General features: G+C 31.0%; 2 protein-coding genes and 1 long non-coding RNA gene across 4 annotated transcripts in view; 1 reads left to right on the plus strand and 2 right to left on the minus strand.

Moving 5' to 3' along the window:
• The window catches only part of LOC125862484 (beta-galactosidase), a 299,954-nt gene that overhangs the window by 44,966 nt on the left and 235,119 nt on the right, over positions 1-19,869 (minus strand). The gene's annotated exons all lie outside the window — the stretch shown is intronic.
• On the minus strand, positions 29-5,162 carry LOC125862485 (inactive protein kinase SELMODRAFT_444075-like). Of its 2 annotated transcripts, none has more exons than XM_049542571.1 (9): positions 4,088-5,162; positions 3,193-3,347; positions 3,005-3,099; positions 1,883-2,907; positions 1,514-1,674; positions 951-1,027; positions 725-872; positions 447-596; positions 29-342 (listed from the first exon to the last, which is right to left on the minus strand). In XM_049542571.1, exons 1-9 carry the CDS (start codon positions 4,272-4,274, stop codon positions 94-96), a joined length of 2,247 nt encoding a protein of 748 aa, XP_049398528.1. In that variant the 5' UTR covers positions 4,275-5,162; the 3' UTR covers positions 29-93. The 2 variants fall into 2 exon arrangements, with proteins under 2 accessions (XP_049398528.1, XP_049398529.1); XM_049542572.1 differs by having other exon boundaries at positions 3,193-3,343; positions 4,088-4,228.
• LOC125862502 (uncharacterized) overlaps positions 18,198-19,869 on the plus strand; it is a 6,113-nt gene continuing 4,441 nt past the window's right edge. The window contains exons 1-2 of the long non-coding RNA XR_007446052.1: positions 18,198-18,455; positions 19,501-19,575. This is a non-coding gene — a long non-coding RNA (uncharacterized LOC125862502). The remainder of the gene's footprint in view (positions 18,456-19,500; positions 19,576-19,869) is intronic.

A 19,869-nucleotide genomic window follows, 5' to 3' on the forward strand; every position in this document is an offset into this window, starting at 1 on the left:
ATATATGGCTTTTGATCAGAATTCCCTGTCTTGAACTGCTCTGATATAGCAGCAATATATATCTTTGATCACAAGAGTCAGGTACAAAGTAATTTACAGATGATCTGAAAATGCAGTCCTGTGACTATCCCTATCCCAAATAATAGAGGGGTTCCTTTTATCAAATGAGAGCTTTGGACTTAGACCCTCCAATTCGTCATTTCGTATAGAACCACTGTACCTTTCATACTGCATGAGGTGATTAGACGAAATCCTTCCACTTTGGCTTCCCACATCATACCTAGGTGTTGTAGACATTTTACCAGAATCCATCATCAGGTCACCTTCAAGAATTCGAAGTACCTGAGATACAACCAAAATTACATGAGAATCCAGCCCTATTCATGACTAAATTGCAAGAATCATAATCAAGATTGTAATAAGTCTATGCAAAAGGAAACACATACCTGAGACATTCGAGGCCTAGTCTGAGGATCCTGCCTTATGCACAAAGATGCAGCATGCACCATGCAATACACCTCGTGCTCCTTGTAGCTGCTTCCTATCCGGGCATCTATTAACTCATCGATTTCACATGCTTCCAACAATGGACGTGCCTGAAAATGAATTCATGATAAATTCATTGATATGTAGGGGAATTGGAAGGAACTCCTGCATATCTGTATAACTGTTCCCTATAAAATCAGAACTAAAAACAGATGTAAAATAAGATGTTGAAGTATACCCATTCTGTGAGACACTGTTGGCCTTTAGGCCTGTTAAGATCCACTGCTTTACGACCAGTTACAAGCTCTACGAGCACCACACCAAACGAGTAAACATCAGCTTTCTCAGTAATTTGGCCGCTTTGAGTATACTCAGGAGCCAAGTACCTAAATACAGAAAATTACCTTATTAGTTCTGCAATGGCATATCAAAAGTAAAATACAAACAACTTTCCAAGGCCTAACCCAAATGTTCCAAGTACTCTCGTTTCAACGCATGTATCACCATCCGGTTGCCATCTAGCCAAACCAAAGTCTCCGACCTAGAAAACGAAGGTGAAGCAAGATTAGTACAGTTCGAAGTACTGCTTAAAGCACAATAAATTCATGATGTTAACTTGTTCACAAAGGTGATCTCCTTTTGTTGTTTTCATCTTCCAATCAGTTGCTTGAAAAGCTATGGAGAAGCACTAGGAATCTGTTTGATTTGTTACATATACTAAGCTGACAAGAAAAATCAATTGAGCTTAGAGAGATTAGAATAATTGATGTGACCATGTATATTAGTGATACACCTAAAAGAAATGTCATATTTCCATTTAACTGCTTATCTATCTCTCCGTCTTGTCAATGGTAATTGGACAGGTAGATCCATGTAAGAGAATTTTGACAAGTCATTAGCTATCAAGAACAGATACACAGGGATATATGAGACACTGGTGCAGACTCTTTTTATGCTCCAAAGGAGCCTTGGCTAGAAGTAACATTTATCTTGAATAACTTTCTTATTAGTAAGAGATTGTCCATACTAGTGGTTCAAAGTCATGAGTGATGAGAATGTTGTTTGGTCTCATGTCCCGATGGACAATGCAGCCCACTCTGCACTCTTCATGCAGATATCGCAAACCTCGTGCAGCTCCAACAGCTATCTTTTGACGTGCAGACCACTCCAAAGGTTCCTTATTGCGTCCTGTAAATACAGAACATGATGGTAAGTAATACAAAGGCAGAAAGACTAATCTTAGACACCACAAAAACCCTCTTTATATCACCATTATTGTAACAGTTCATGCAAAGTAACCCAGCCAACCTAAAAGAAGTCCATTCATTGATTGAAGCAATAATCAGCAGATTCATCAGAGTGTGTAAAGGACATAAACAAACATGAGTACACATACCATATAGATGAGAATCTAAAGAACCATTGCATATATATTCATATACTAGCAATCTTCTCCTGTCTTCAATGCAGAATCCTATCAACATGACAACATTTCGGTGCTGAGCACAGCTGAGCACTTCAACTTCCGAGCAAAATTCTTGATCCCCTTGAGAACTTGCCAACTTATGTTGCTTGACAGCAACAACTTGACCGTCTGGAAGGACTCCTCTGTGAACGGATCCATACCCTCCCTCTGCCAAGAAATTGGCTTGTGAAAATCCTCCTGTTGCAAGCTCCAGCTCTGTATAAGTGAACCACCTGGGAGGTTTCCCAAATACAGGAGCCTTGTGTTGACATATTGAACACAAGGGAGGAGGGCCAAGAGGTGCACTTCTGGTTAATGGACCTGCTTCTCTCATATTTCGATTGTAATCCATATCATCTCTATAGCTCGGGGATCCAGAGCCACCTTCTGTATCAAGCTTAGTAAACTTCTCCAGTAATGAATTGGTTGTAGATGTTTGTGGCCTGTCAAAAGATCTTATCGAGCTAATTTGCTGGCGTTGAGAGAGTTGACAATGTGAACTGACACTGTCCACCACCCACGGTTGGAATCTTGAGCTTGAACAAGATAGATTTTCACTCTCACTCTCTGAACTTGAATCATCTACATCTTGATCTTCCTTTAAGGCTAACAACTCTGCCTTATGCAAATCCCGATTTACTTCAGCGACAAAAAATGGTGTAGTTCCTGGATCAGAACTTGAAACTGATGAAGTACCAGCTTCAGTAACACTGAAAATCTCTGGACTACTTGTTGGTGTTACTAATGGACCTCTAGAAGAAGCCAATGAATAATTCTTTTCTAGTTCTGGTCCACATGATTGAGCTTTCTCCGAAGATAATGAGCCCAAGACATCAGGTTCCTTTTTAGGTGAACCGACTAAATTTAGGCGGAGAACTTTTGGTTGAGATCGTTTCATTACTACGATATTGCAATGCAGCTCTTGCATACAACATTTCTTCTCATGTTTGAGATGTCTGGAAAAGTTCAAACAAGAATCAGCAACAGCTTAGAGAAGATACAGAATAAAAGAACATAAACAAGGAATCACACTCTGAAAACTTCTAAAATTACTTGTCCAAAACAACCCAATTAGCTCGACTCTTCTTTGCCTCAGCAGCCACAGCTCCATGCGGTGAACCAGAAACAATTTTAATCTTCATGTTTATCTGGTGAAGTGAACGAAAAGCACCAATCTTTTAGTATGTCAGTGTAAAATTACCTAATAACAATCTACAGAAATAGAGAATTTTGGCATTAACCTTAGTGGGATCATAAACATCTTGGAGCTGAAGGATCATCTGAGAGTAGGAATCTGTTAAGTCTGACTTTTGCTCACTACTATTTCCGGAATGTGACTTCCGGGGACCATTGGCACAATCTCCAGCAAACATGGGGAAACCCCACATCTTTCTACCTAGCAAATATTTGTGAAAATCACTAAAGTTATGCCCATATAATTAGAACATCCCGTTGCTAGACTATTTTGTGGAAGCGCAAAGCACTGAAACAGAAAAAACTGATAACAAGAAGCACCAGGTATTTACTTGTCAAGGCATAAAAGAATTTAGTAGAGATGCATATAGGAGACCCTTCAGAAAAGCAGTAAAGAAAAACAATGCAGGACTAGCTTCATTAGACTAATTAGAAGTCAGTGGCTTCAGAAGTAAATCCTCCTTGAAGGACTATTTTTCCCATTCTCACAGAAGCCAAGATCAACTTAGATTTAAAATAGCTACAAGTAACAAACTGCTGGATAAATCCACAAGGAATATATTCAGCACCGGTAAGAAGACACGAGAGTGTCAATCAGGAAAGAGGAACAGAATAATCACCAAATCAAGATTTCTGTTCAATTCAGAGAATTTTTGTTTCAATCAGGTAACACTCTTAAGTACCTATCTTCTTTTTTATTTTTTTATAACAGGTGTCCGCACCAGCTTGCACTCTAATAAGTACCTAATCTCAAAGCAAGTAAGAATACTAAATAGCTATATTCTGTATAAACTCCATGATAACAATCAAAAGTTCTCTTTATGTAGGCTCTTTGCTTCTATAAATGTAGTTGACATATACTTGAATACTTGCATTCTACATTTTAGTGCTACCACAATGAGATACTGAAAGAAATATAAACAAGTCAGATGAATGTTATACCAGAGCTTTGTGAAGGAACAACCACAAGAAGTGTAATGTAATCTCCAGGTTGAACAACATGAGTCAAAGCCCACACAAGAGCATTTTTAGGTATCTCTTTTGATGCCTTAACAGCCACCATAACTTTCTCAGCAACATCACAACTACTTTTACCCTCCTGCTTCCCTTTCTTCACCTCCTTACTCATTACCCCAGAATAGTTTTCACAACTTTCTTTGAACTTTCAAGAAACTCAACCCCACAGGACATTCCTGTTCGCTTAACACAACAACAAGATTTTCAAGAACAAAACTTTATATGCATTATTGTGCTGTCTGACCCACCATTTACAACTGAAACTGGCACTATTCTATAACATTATATGCTGGTAAAGAAGAGACAACTGATGAGACCCTTTTAAACAACTAATAAGCCTAAGTGAATTACTCAAGAAACTGAAGGTAAAAAGGAAAAAGGAGTAATCTTTGTCTTTTATAAGAAAAGTATTTTGTGTTTACATGACAAGAGAGGAAAAATCTATGCAAAAAGATTCCAAATTTAGCAGCAAAAGACTTCTTTTTTTGGAGATTTGGTTTAATGAATCCAAAAGACTTGACTGAAGCTGAAGCTCAAGTACTCAATCATGGTCCAAAATCATCAAATGCTACAAAAAATGAAAGAATGAACAGTTCTTGCACATGATTTCTGAAAAATATACATTCAGATGACAAGTGTCAACTACAGCCCAAAAAGTTACTTCTTTCAAAATTGGTGCAAAATGCCTCAGGTGAAATGAGCTGTTTCCCAGATGACATTAACTACTATTGAATCACTGACCCTTTAAATGTTTTTGTGTTTTTCTTCACAAAAATGGAATGCAAGGAAGTGTGTAATTCAGAATCTAGTTATAGTAAAGAACACAACTTTAAGCAGTTTTTCACATTTACAAAATTCAAGAATCCCCAATGAAGCACCTAATGTTCAAATGACACACAAGAGACTTTATGGCTTTCAGTGGCTATGGCTGATTTGGATAAAAAAAATTGACCCTTTAACTTTCTCAGCAAAAACCCAAAGAAAAAACTGCATCAAATCCCCACACAGTTCAGAGATAAAGGGGATGGTGCTTTCATTTTATACTTCCCCATTTTAGTTTTATACGGTGTGTGCTCTCGTATACTCAATCCTTCTTAAATTTCATTTATAAAATTATATTGAATATTTTACCGTCATTGTTATTATTTAGAGCTAGAAGCTTCGTCACAAGTAAGCAAGATGAGATCACTCTGGTTGATCTTTCGATTGAGTTAATTAATGTATAAAAATTAATATATTATACGGTTAAATTTCACTATAAGAATCATCTTTTGTAATAATATTACATTGTAATAGTCAAATTTTCTTTAAAATCATATGTTTATTTTATATTATATTATATGCTTCTTGTAACAACATTTCAATATAGTAACTTAAAAAATATTCAGACAAACAATGTTGGAATAAAGAAGTTTAACCATATTATAGATGCAGAGAAATAGAATGAAAAAATGTATATATGTTTAATGAGTCTTCAATGGAGTTTATATACAGATGAAATAAACAAATTATTCTAAGCTAACTCTAAGAATGTAGAAATAAATAACTAGTAGCTAATACAAAATTAATGCCTAAATTAATTAAAGAAACCTAATCTTAATCAAACGTGTATTATGAGTAATAGCTCATGTGTGCATTAAAACAAACAATAATATTGTTTACGTTCCCTCTAGTGACTTTATTGTTATAGAAGGGAGAATTGAAGTACTTTACTGTGACAAAAAAAAATCTTAAAATTTTTATTATTACAATAAGTATAATTCAATTATTCTATTGATTTTATCCAAAATAGTTATGTAGTACATAGTACATAAATGTGCCCCTTACTTTAACTTCAATTGACATTTATGCTCTTCAACGGTAGGTGTGCACACACACTTAAACTTTCCAAAAGTTGAACAAGTAGAGACACGTATCCTATGTGGCGTCTTATGTGGTAGTTTTGTGTCCTACATGTATATGCCACATAGGACACGTATGTCTACTTGTTTAACTTTTGGATAGTTTAAGTGTCTATTTGTGTACATTCAAAGTTAGAGGGTGTAGTCGCCCACTGAGATCAAATTAAAGGGCGCATTTATGTATTATGCCAGTGAAATTTGTCATTTGATACATTATGTACACATAAGGGATGTTAGTTGTGAGTAATAATACATATTATCTTTACATAGTGAAAAAATTAATTCATAAAATTATAATTCGTTTAATTTAGTAAGAATTGAGGGGTTGTGTTATGATTCGTTTTTAGCTTATTTAACCCAAGTAACTTTTGAATGAATTATTATTAACTTGACTCATTTTGACATCGATGATCGACCCCTACCATCTCTAGTTAGCTTGTTGTTTGCTCTTTGCTTTCACCTCAAAGCATGTTTTTAGGGTTGAAGCATACAGTGATTCAAAATATTGTGTACGGTTGCCTGCTAGGAAAGGGACATTAGGGAGGGAAACAGGCAATCAAATACTTATAAAAAATATTGAAATTTGAAACTACAACAACTCTATCTAGATGGTCAAGAGGGGACGCCACAAAGTTTATGAGTTTCTGCATCGATATTGAGCGAATAAATTAAATATATAAATAATTGGATTCAAGATTAAGTATTTTATATATATGTTATTTTTTGTATTTTGATTATTGTAGTAATTTTTTAGCCGTTACTACTATTTTTTTTCTTTCAACATTAGTATCATTCTCGGCTCTCGCACTCCCTTTTTTCAATATGTTATGTAGTGTTTTTATTATATCTTCAAGCTTCTTAATTTTTCGTGTTTTTTGTGTCTAGAATTACTTTGAATTGCTTTTCTTTTCTTTATTTGAATTGAGTGTCTATTGAAAATAGTTTATTTACCTCCACAAAAATAAGAAGGGTATAAAATCTGCATACACACTACCCTCTCGACTCTACTTATGAAATTACACTGAATTTATATAATATCCAGCCATCTTTCCAATTACTTATATTAAAAAAATAATAGCAGATATATAATATATAATCGATATATGTAGAATCATATATAATATGTATATAATCTATCAGAATTACAAAAAGTAAACAATAAATTTGACGGACAGTTTATGTAAAAATTCATATTAAAAATTAAAATAATGATTCAATAAAAAACACTTTGTTAAATCATGGAATTTCAAATATTTGGAATCTTCTATGTGCAAAGGGGCTCCATATAACAACAACATTAATATGGAGTAGTTGAGAATCAGACATTTATAGATTTATAGTACTGTATCTTTTAAAAAAAAAAAAACTACTATAGACAATTTGTTTATCTTTGGTTGCTTTTATCAATTTATCTAATATAATTTGATTTGGTATAAAATTTTAAATAATAATAATTTTTAAAAAAACTTATATCTTAAATATGAGATTTTATTTGAGTAGTTATAAAAATTTCAAAACTTATAATCATAAATATATGTGATTAATCATAAAAGCTTCTGGATAAATTAAGAAGTTTAAAATGTACAATTCTTTTAAATGGTCGAAGAAATTTATATCATAAAATTTAAGCAGGCATTGGACCATGAATTCTAAATATATTTTTTATTTGAAATTTATGAAGTTAGAGTTGAAAATTGTGTTTATTTATATTTTTTGCAAGGGAGAAAAAAGAAACACTTTATTTAAAATTGAGAAAACACATAAAAAAACCTCCGAACTTGGTCAGATAAATTACTTTAGCACTTAAAATACACGGACGTTTAAATACGTCCTTTAATATCTTTGAAGTCAATTAAATGCAACCCTAAGAGATGACGTGGAAAAGAGAGTGAGTTTACTCATCCAATAGCTTGTGAAAGAGTTAAAAAAGGAAAAAAAAAATTATAATATCATACACATGTCATTTTTTATAGGTCAATATATAATTACATTTTAAATATTATTTTCTTAATATATTACTAACTTTTATTAAACTATATGAATTTTCCTATTGGCCCATAAAACTTTTATTTTTTTTCTCTTCATTTTGTTGTCTTCCCCAATAAGCTTCTTCTCCATTGAAGCATCTTTTTTCCTCCATCTTCATCTTCATCTTCAACTCTATCAACTACTTCAATTTCACCATCTCTTTAGTAATCCACAAAACCCAACAGCAAAAAAAATTTGTTGATTCACCGAATAAGACGAAGAAAGGAAGAGAAACAGGAGGTGTGGTGGAGCTCATTGGAAAATATGAAGCAGTTAAGAGCTAGAGATGGTGAAGAAGAAGGAAGAAGAAAGAAGTGAAGGGGGTGGGTGGGGGCTGGGTATCGGGGGGAAATAAAAAGGGAGTGGGTGGGGCTAGGTATGGGTATGGGCAATAAAAATGGATCCACATTTTAAATTTTAATTTTAGAAAATGCATTTGTAATTAATTACTTAGTGTAAATTAATTTTAAGAAGTGTTAAAGAAAAATTTGTGAAAATAGTAAATAATAAAATTATTTAGGCTTAAGTCATCTGCGGCCCCTTAAAGTTGTCCGCATAATTCATTTAAACACCTCAACTAAGACGTGTACCTATTGAACACTTTTATTGTTCAAAATAAGTATTTATTGAACACTTTTCGCTGACATGGCAAAGAGAGTGCAACACACATACATAGAAGCGCGTGAAGGGACAATTTTTAGCTAATTTTTTTAAAAAAATCTCTTTCTTCTTCTTTCTTCTTTAAACATATCACTTTTTTTTTCAACACCACCCATTTCCGGCGATATCGCTGCCATTGCCCCTATCGCCATCCACCCTTCTCTTCTCTCCTTTCATTAGCCATCTCTTCCTTCCCCTTACCATCATCGTTTTCATCTTAAACACTATAACAATCAATGATTTTTAATATAGTATTTTTGCCATTTTTTTACCTTCTTCTTCTTTCTTAACTTTACCACAATTTATCATCATATATTAAAATCGATTATGCAGATATCTAGTTAGAATTTAAGAACTGTAATTTCTGGTGAAATTTTATTTTTTCCAACAAGGTTCGTTCTCGACATATTTCAGATGACGCCATTTTTTCCAACAATAAATAATCACATCAATTAATTAAAATTGACAGTTAAAAGAAACGAAGAGTTCTTCAAATCCAGAAAATATCAGTTACGAAATTCAGAAAAATATTTCAGATAACACCATTTTTTTTGGTCATGGTGATAGAAATTCATAATTATACCATGAAACATTATTCATATTCTTGTACCAAAACCGGATGAAGAGAAGAAAATTATAGTTTAAGAAATAGATTGAGGGAGGGACCGTGTGTGGGGATGTTAGTTTGGCCGTTTGGATCTAACCGGAGAGAAAAAGGGGTGGTTGCCATGAATGGGTTTTTTAGAATATTCTTTATAAATTTTTTTGGTTAATTAAATAGACTAAAATAGTAAAAAAAAATAATTAGAATTTCATTTTTAAAATAAATTTTTGGACTCAAATGCCACATGTCATCATTTAATTCATCAATTTGTCATGTCACAGCGAGTGTAGTACACACATTTCATATTTTTGGCTGATTGTCAAAAAAATGTCAAATATGTATCAATTTTAAGGGGTATAGGTGTTCAATAGGTACAAGCCTTAGTTGAGGTGTTTAAATGAATTATGCGGACAACTTTAAGAGACCGTAGATGACTTAAGCCAATTATTTAATAACGTGGTGTTGACATGACCATGTTGTGGCACTTACATGGCTATGATGTGACAGGTGAAAGTGGTATAATAATCTCATGGTGATTTTTAATTCACTTCAAAGATATTAAAGGAGGTATTTAAATGCCCGTATAGTTTAAATACTAAAGAAAGTTATCGGACCAAATTCAAAGAGTTTTTTTTTTTTGTATTCTCTCTTTAAAATTTATGAAGATGAAATTGCAAAACAGATTTGAAACATTTTTTCAAATTTGAAATCCAACACTAATTGAATTTAAAAATTGTATAATCAAACATTGGTTTTAAGTTTTACGGAAAACGGTCATAGCCTTTATATTCTTAGAAATGTAATATTTATTCTCGTCACATAGTTATCCTTATCATGTTACTTTGGGCACATATGTATCCTCAGCTAGCTCCCATGTTTTGCCCTTTATTATTTTATACATGACGTTTACGTGAATATATTTATGTAGTCACTACTCACTAGTCATATGTACCCTAATTTCTTAAATGAAAATATCTCAATTAACTCTTTTTTTTTTATTGATCGTCAGGTGTTCGATATTTATATTGAAATTCAATTAGATATGAATTTATATTAAAAAAATTTACTATTAGAGATAAAATGTTCCCTAATAAAAAATGACTTCATATCTAGGAAGACTTAAAACCGAACTCTTTTATAAAAAATAAAAAATTATTTACCACTCTATCACGACAGTCGTAGTTGACACGAAGATTTTAGCTGCTGCTATTTGTTGGTATTTTGAGTGAATAGTATTGCAGCAATAAGCTTTGTCTTTCTCACATTTATTATTTCTGTCAAGCCTTTGTGACTCATAAATTTTAGTAATGATGAAAATCACAGTCACGTTCCTTAAATTTCACAAGTGAACAAGACATTAATTCAACAAATCAATGTAAAATTCAAATTTTGGAGGGAAATTGAAGAGATAAAATTTATTTCAAATTAACAGAAAACTAATATAGTAAATTAATTATGTCGAATATTATAATGTAAAAATTGTTAATTTGTCGTCCTCTACAAACACTAACTATTTTTAAATATAGTTTTATGAATCTATTTTTCTTCCCTGGCCTCAAGTACTAAATTTGTCTGAAATATGTTGATAGAATAATTATACATTGATAATAGCTATCATTTTTACATCTATACAACATATAATTTTTCAACGAAGGATGTATACTAGACCATCTTTCGCTTAAGATGACTTTGTCAATTAAGGTTGCATATTGGTCTGTTCGTTTTTGAAGTTAATTGATTATCGGTTTATAGGCATGTTAAATCGTTATAAATTTATTAAGATTTTGATTTATCGGTTATTGGTTTAACCATGAAGATTTTACACAAAAAAATATGATTGAAAATCACTTAGAAACACGATGACAAACTAAATAAACCGTGCACATAAGTATTGATAGATTGCATCTTGCTCAAAAACAATACTAACACATTGTAGAATAACCGAAGTTTGAGACTGTTAGAAATAATAATATGAAACTAAATCCTAAGTCAAGGACATTATATACCGAATAGCATAAATATAATATTAATATACTATCGGGTTAACGGTTAATCCATTAAGAAAAAACCTCAAACTGTTAAGAATCGATAACCAGATAATAAAAGAATCAAAACGTTCATTACTGATAAATCATTAAAAAAAAAATTAATTTGAGTTATCAATTTCGATTCAATTTTGAACAACCGTATCGCCGATAATTATAAATATTTGAATGAAGGTTCTAGAATCTAGACTAAACTAGTGTAGAATATGTGACCATATTATGTAGTTGTGCCACACTTTTGTGTGGGCTTCAAATCTGCATTTGTATGTATAGTATAGGCCCAAAATTTTCTGTTGTCTAAAACAGTCTATTTCATTTTGCACTTCAACCCATCCATTCTGCTTCCATCTTCTCCAACATATGTAAACTATCTTGTTTTTGTCTTTATACCATTTTACTCCCTCTGTCCCTAATTACTTGTTTTTTTTTATTATCCCTAATTACTTGTCCATTTTGACAAATCAAGAAATGACAAATTCTTTTTCTCTATTATACCCTCAATTTATTATTTTGAAAAATGTAAAACTTTTTGAAAATCTTAAGTTTTTAATTCATCCATTTCATAATTAATATGAGTAAAATGGTAAACTCACTATATCAATTATTGTTTTCTTAATAGGTGTGTCAATTTAAAAGTGGACAAGTAATTAGGAACAAAGGAGTAGTTTTTTCTTTTGTAAGTGTATTAATTTGGTTATGAAACAAGTAAATTTTAGGTTGCTTTGAACAAATTGTTTTCGTTTTGTTATAATTTCAAAGAAATAACTATTGGCCAAAGTGGATAGACATTTGATTCCGGGATCACCATTTAAGCCGTATTCGTAATGTGTGAAAATTTGTAATTTTATCCATCATGATTTTTTTTATATGTGGTGTCTAAAGTTTGATATGACTGAAGTTTATGCACACCATATAATCAAATTTAGGTGTTAAAAAACGAAAAAAAAATTTCTACTACACATAACACATACATTATCTATTTCCTCCGTACCCTTTCAACTGACTCATAGAACCATCACTTTTAAATAGTAATTCAAAATAGATTCGAAGTTTTACCTTCTTCAGTTTAACAATTCCTTGGAGAGAATTTTATAAAGTCTCTCAAGCTTCCTTTGAGGTGTTTGCATCAACCATTTTCTCAAACACAATTTCATCCAAACATTAGTGGACGAGAATGAGGACTTGTTGATCCTTCTTTTTTTTAAAAAAAATCTTTCTCAAGATATCTTTTTTATTTTGAGTAAGAATTTCCTCTATAAATATTCAGATATTTTTAGAGCCAAGAACGACTTTCATTTGGGTCGACACTATTTTTCATAATTTTCTTTTGTAAAATAGGGGTACTAAAATGACAATGGATCATTGTTTGGCATGGATTTGATATTATATTGTTGAAAAATGGTAATCCGACTCTGAAAAAATATCTAAAATAAATAACAAAAATAAGAAAGTAGAAATACACCATACTCTTTTAGTTCATACACCTTACCATAATATATACTACTTGCTTTTTATTTGTTCCACAACTTTTTTTCTCACACTCTTTGTGGAGTACTCTCTTTACTCACTATCGCCCTTCACTTTTTTCTTGGTGTGTTTTTCTTCTTGTTGTGACTTGACAAAGTTTGCCTTAATATACTTGACTTTAGTAGCTTGATATTTTTTTCAAGTTCACGTTCGTAAAACTTGACATAATACATAAATATGAAAAAATGGGTGGATCTCACATCAATGGCTAAAAATCATACTTGGACTTTGTATAGTATAAGTCATTGTCCAGATTATTTTATTGTACTTGTTTTGCACGTATATATTATGTTAAGTAACATAAGAAATAATTACACGTGCAACCCTTAAAGTTACTTAAAGGCCCTAGAGGGCTTCCATGAGGCCACAAAGCCCTTTCGACCCCCAAAAGCAATTTTCCCAAGAGCAAAGTGCCAACAATTTTCAAAATATTCCACAATCAAATTCAGTTGACTCATCATGTCTTATCTATTATGGATGATAGGTCATCAATGGTTCTACCTCTTCATAGATTTCTAGATAATTTCATCTTGGATTTGGGAGAAATCAATCAGTAAAATTTGAAAAAAAATCTGGTTTGTATAAGTTGTTTGATATAAATCAACTGACAAAGTTTGATGAAATTTTGATTTGTATAATAGTGTATAAATTTATATATTATTGTATATAAGTGTATAAATATGTCTTATAATTTTGTATAATAGTGTATATTGAGTGTACAATATTATATATCAATTTTTAAAAATATTTTTATAAGAAAAATTATGAGAGTTTTGTAAATTATTATATACCGGATTGTATTTTTGGTTAAAGATTTGTAAATGTAAATTTTTGGTTGAAATTTATGAAAGTGTTTGGATATTTTTTAGTCCATAACGTTCAAAAAGTGTCCATTTTGAAGCTAGACTCGAGCAGAGGAAGGAGGGAGGGAGAGAGATCTAGATATGTATTTTATTAAAAATACCAACCTCTTGACGTTATTTATTTTGTAAAATAAAAACCAAACCAATTTTGACCAAAAGATTAACTTCCTTAGTCGATTTATTAAAGTAAAATCAAGTTTATTTTTAAATTTTAAACCCAAAAAATCGACACATTCTTAATTAAATGCCAATTTTTTGAGGCCGGTAATAATATTTTTCTTCATTTTTAATGCTTGAAAAATAAGTTAACATTTTTTTAATTTTTCAAATTAAATACCAACCTATTTATAATGAAAATGCCTGATTAAAGTGACTGAGGAAATCGTACCCTCAGTCAAGAGACAACAACAAGCTTAACAAGTCATTTTCTACACGATTGTAATCAAATTAAATATAAGATTGAAATAATGAAAATTATGAAACATGTCAAACAAATAGAATAAAATAATGAATCGGATATTAATGACCCTATATATGTGTGATTGCCATCACAATTTAACCCAATGATTTTGTTGCCTATATGTGAGTTTGCCATCACAATTTAACACTAGGAGTATGATTTTGATGTTCACATGCAAAGGTACTTAATTAGGAATCCAACAAAAAGAAAAGGTCAAAAGTGTATTTGTGCAAGTCAAAAAATTGTTCAAAGAATCTCACGGTATAAATGAGATTTTGTAGGATACTTATAAAAAAAGATAATTTTATATTTTTTTAAAAGAGTTTTTTTTCTTTTTATACATAAAAAATATAAAAAATATTTCTTCTATATATTTAATAACTGACTAGAAATTTTAACTCCTCATATTAACCACATAAAAAAAAACTCCTCGTATTAAATCTGCTAAATAAAAAAGATAGTAAATGAATTGAACTATAGACCTTAAAATATTGTTGAGGGCGATAGTTTGTACATTGATTTTAGGGAAAATTACCCAGTTAAGCAAACTTATACTATTTAATTATTCATCATAGCTATAGTTGCTATAATTACCACTCGCGACTAACATTAATCATTAATTACGTGCTGACACTACTAAAAAACTGCTAAAAAACAATGGAAGAAAAAGCGACGGACAACGTCGCTCCAAGAAAGCGATGGACTAAGAGATGCCGTCCGTCGCTTTTTAATTAAAAAAATTATTTTACAAAAAGCGACGGACTGCATCTCTTAGTCCGTCGTTTTTTATTAAAAATAATTATTTATAAATTAAACAATAACCACGTTGTCCGTCGTTTCAATTTATTTTATTTTATTAATTAGTTTTTAAAAAAAGCGACGGACGTCATCTCTTAGTCCGTCGCTTTTTGGTCAAAATATCTAGTCAAACATTTTTAAAAAGCTACGGACAGCGTCTCTTAGTCCGTCGCTTTTTAATTAAAATATTTTTAATTTTTTTTTAAAAAGCGACGGACGGAATCGCTTAGTCCGTCGCTTTTTTTCGCATATTTTTGCTAATTAATTATTTTATATAGATAGTGACGCAGTCCATCGCTTTTTATTAAAAATAATTATTTATTAATTTAAAAAAAGTCACGCCGTCCGTCGCTTTTTATTAATTTTAATTGTTTAATTATTTTTTAAATTATCGACGGACAACATCTTTATGTCCGTCACTTCTTGGTCAAAATATCCGGTCAAATATTTTAAGAAAGCGACGGACAATGTCTCTTAGTCTGTTGCTTTTTGGTCAAAATGTTGGTCAAATATTTTTTTTAAAAAGCGACGGACATAGAGATGTTGTCCGTCGCTTTTTTAAAAATATCTGCACTAGCAGACGCGATTTTCACCATTTCTCCATATAAAAAACAAAATTGAGAAATATTTTGATTTAATTTTATTTAAATCGTCTTCCGGAGAATGGTTTTGTGTAAAATAAAAAACAAAAAAAATTATAATACCGACTTCCAGATGTGGGTAAAATTAAATAGTATGTGATAAATTAATATTTTCAATTAACTTTAAATAAATCGTCCTCCGAATGACGGTTTTATATAAGTTAAAAAATAATTTAATATAAAATACCGACCTCCCGATGTCAATATTATTTAATTAACATGATTACTTTTTATTTATCTTAAAATTTAATGTGATACCGACCTCATGAGGTCGGTATTTTTTATTATATCTAATTACTTTTAATAAAAGCGACATCCGGAGGTCGGTATGTTTAAAATATTCCTATTAATCATAATTTTGCTATTGTGCATAATATTAAAATTTCATTTTACACCTACGATTAGTTGTTCAAAAAGTGTAACAATTTTATATACTTTTACAAATAAAATGTTATAATTTGTGAAATAAATAAAAAAATATCTATAATCCATATTTAGAGTATGAAACTACGTTGATATGAATTAAGAGATAATTATACTTATATTTATAGAGTAATGTACAAATCCTATCAGTCCGTCATCTAATCATAAACTTAATATCTCATGTCATGATGTAGTAGAGGTGAAGAGCTAACATATAATCCATTCCAGTATGAAATGCGAGATAGTATTATTATATACGTTTGATCTTGAATGGATGTCAAGTGTAGTGATCACCTCCTAATTATGATGACATGTAAAGGATACTTCATCGGAGTATGAAATACGTTGATTAATTATATATATATTCCTCGAGTAGTTTAACAAATCAAGTCTTATATACTAGTGGTTCAGATATGAAATACATTATCAATTAAGAAATACCGATGATCAATTCAAGGAGATTTATATATTAAATTTGATATTGATAAACTTTTGTTGATCAATAAAATTTAATTTATATAATTAGAAGGTATATAATTTAAATTTATAAAATTAACTTGATCGATAAATTAAATTTATTAGATTAAACTTTTGTTGATGTGTAGTTAAATTATATATATATATGGCCAAACCCATATACAACCCCTCTAACTTGTCCACATTTTTCATTTTGGCACTTTATCTTAGCCTTGTTCCATTTTAACCCTTGAACTCCATTTTTTATGTTCCATTTTAACACGAAATACTATTTTTATGATTTATTTATTTTTATATATATTCTTCAATTGCAACTTCTTATTTTAAATCGACATGTGTCATTTAATTTTAGTTAAAAAATCAAAAATTAACAAAAAATAATTCTTTTTTAAAAATAATAATTTCTTTTTAAGAGTGTTATGTATTTTTGTGTGAAAAATAAGTGACGAAATTGTGTTGGTTTTCTTTCTCTAAAATCACTGACAACCTAACAAAGTCAGTCGAATTTTAACATTATTTAGTAGTGTTATTAGCAATGAACAAGAGTCTTTTTTTAGTAGTGTTATTAACTAAGTCAGTCGAGTCTTTTTGAAGATGGGTTTTTTTATTCGTATTGATTTATATTAAAAATTAAAAGTGAGTATTTGCGTTAAATTTAGATAGCTTAGATGATAAGAAAAAATAAACAAGTAGTGTTATTTAATTTGATTGTCTGTTTAAGAAAATCAAAGAACTTTCGTCAATTTATTTTCATGCAAAAATACAGAGAAATATCAAAAAATAATATTATTGTTTGAAAATTTTTATGTTCGTTCGCGAATGTTTAATTTTTTTAATTAACAGGCACACGTCTATTTTTTAAAAATAAGAAATTGCAATTGAAGAACATAAATAAAAACAAATCAAAAAAATTAGGGTTGTCTAAAAAATTATATATTTTAGTATGCATGATTTATAAAAATATTATTATTTTTAAATTATTATATTTATCGATAGTTAAACTCAAAATAATTACTTTACTTATATTTTAAAATATTAGATGTTTTAAATAATGTGTGAATATATTTTAATATGTAGTATTTTATTAATCGGATAGCATTTCCTTATTCTTCCTCTAAATTATTTAAATTATAGTCCATTCTATTTCAATTTATTTCAATTCTAGCCCTTTTTCTATGCAATTCTCTTTCGATTTTAGCCTCTAATTTCAATTTAGTCGCAATTTTAGCCCTTTTGCTCATTGCAATTATTTCAGATTTCAATCAAACTCATCCCTTTTAATCTTGACCACCCATCTCACTTTAAGCTAATCTCAGCCTTACATCTATTTTAAATCAACGGTCAAGATCTATTTTCCTATTTTAATCTACCAAAAGGAACCAACCCTAAACTAATTCATTCTTCATCTTTTTCTACTTACCGCCGCCCAGCCTCCTCCTCTCTCTCATTCTCCGTCCATTTCCGGCGAGAAGCAGCAATTGTGACCAGCAGCCCCGGCGTCGTCCTCTCTTCTCCTCCCCTTCCCGTCGCCTCTTTCTCTCTTCTCCTCCATTGACGACAACCAGTAACTCTAACCGGCGAGCAACAACAACTAGCAGCTAGGCGAGCTAGCGCATGCAGCAGCTCCGCCAGGCGACCTCTGATCAGCGAGCATCCACCAGAGATTCCACGGTGAAGCAGCAGTGCCAGCATGACCAGCAACTCCGGCCAACGAGCCACTGCGAAGCTCCAGCGCCGGCGAGCAACAACAACACCAGCGAACGCCAGCATCTTTAGCGCCACCAGTCGCCTGTTTCTCCGGCGAAAACGACAATCACTTTGCATTATTTGGATTGCTTAAGACGGATCTTAACTGATCCATCCCAGGTACAAATTCCTTTACTTTAATTTTAAGCATGTCACTGGGAATATTGTAAAATGTGAGATAGTTGCACCTTTTCGTTTTAGATTTCGAATTCTTACTATATGTGTGGGCTGCCTGTTCTTGGAAATTATGTGTGTGAGACCCTTAGTTTATAATCAATTATCTAGCATGCTACGGTGTTTGTTAATGTTGAAATATTCGCCTATGTTGGCGTTCATCTTGAGGTTTGGAATAATTTGTGAATTCTTGACTGTCTGTATCAGTGATTGTTTATCAAGTTCAGTCTTGATTGAGTACCAACCCGTTATTTTTCAATCTGCTCCTAACATTCTTTTTACCTTAGTGAATCCAATGTAAAATATGTCCTAATTAATGCTTTAAATTGATCCTTCGGCTATATATATTTCGTATCAATTTCTGATTTATTTGATTGTATTAGATTATTATAAAATGTGAGCATAAATATGAATGTAATTCCCACTTCTTTAAATAATTATGTCTATTGGTTTAGCTATATCAATTATGTCTATTGGGATTTTAGGACTAGTTTGAATTTGTGATTTTAAGACTAGTTTGAATTTTGAATTTAGGACTAGTTTGAATTATTATTGAAGTTGAACTTCGAATTTGAACATGAACTTGAACTTGAACTTGAACTTCGAATTTGAAGTTAAACTTAGAACTTGAACTTGAAATTAGAACTTGAACTTGAATTTAGAAGTTGAACTTGAACTTAGAACTTGAACTTGACCTTGAACTTAGAACTTGAACTTAGAACTTGAACTTGACCTTGAACTTAGAACTTGAACTTGAAATTAGAACTTGAACTTAGAACTTGAACTTGAACTTGAGCTTAGAATTAGAACTTGAACTTGAAATTAGAAATTGAACTTGAAATTAGAACTTGAACTTGAACTTGAAATTAGAAATTGAACTTGAGCTTAGAACTTGAACTTAGAACTTGAACTGGAACTTAGAATTAGAACTTGAACTTGAAATTAGAACTTGAACTTGAAATTTAACTAATTTTAGAACTTTTCGTGCTAGGAAACTGAGGAAGCTCAACATCTAAAAAAGTTGATACAAGACTATATTGCTTCTTTCATCAAAGTAGGAGATAAGGTTGATGCTTCTTAATTTCTAAAGTTCAAGTACAATTGTTTTCAATAATGTGTTTGTGTCCATCTAGTATTGATATTTAACTTTAATTTTATGATAATATTTTTGTGTCCATCGATTGTTTGTTAAGCATAAGTACCAACACTAGTTGATCCTATTGATGACAAATTGATTTTCTTGCAAGACCGATTTGTGTCCATCTAGTGTTGACACTTAGCTTTAAATTTAGAAATAATATATTTGTTAAGCATGAGTACCAACACTAGTTGATCCTATTGATGACAAAATTGATTTTCT

Source organism: Solanum stenotomum, chromosome 4 (assembly GCF_019186545.1).
Source record: "Solanum stenotomum isolate F172 chromosome 4, ASM1918654v1, whole genome shotgun sequence".
NCBI classification, from domain to species: domain Eukaryota; kingdom Viridiplantae; phylum Streptophyta; class Magnoliopsida; order Solanales; family Solanaceae; genus Solanum; species Solanum stenotomum.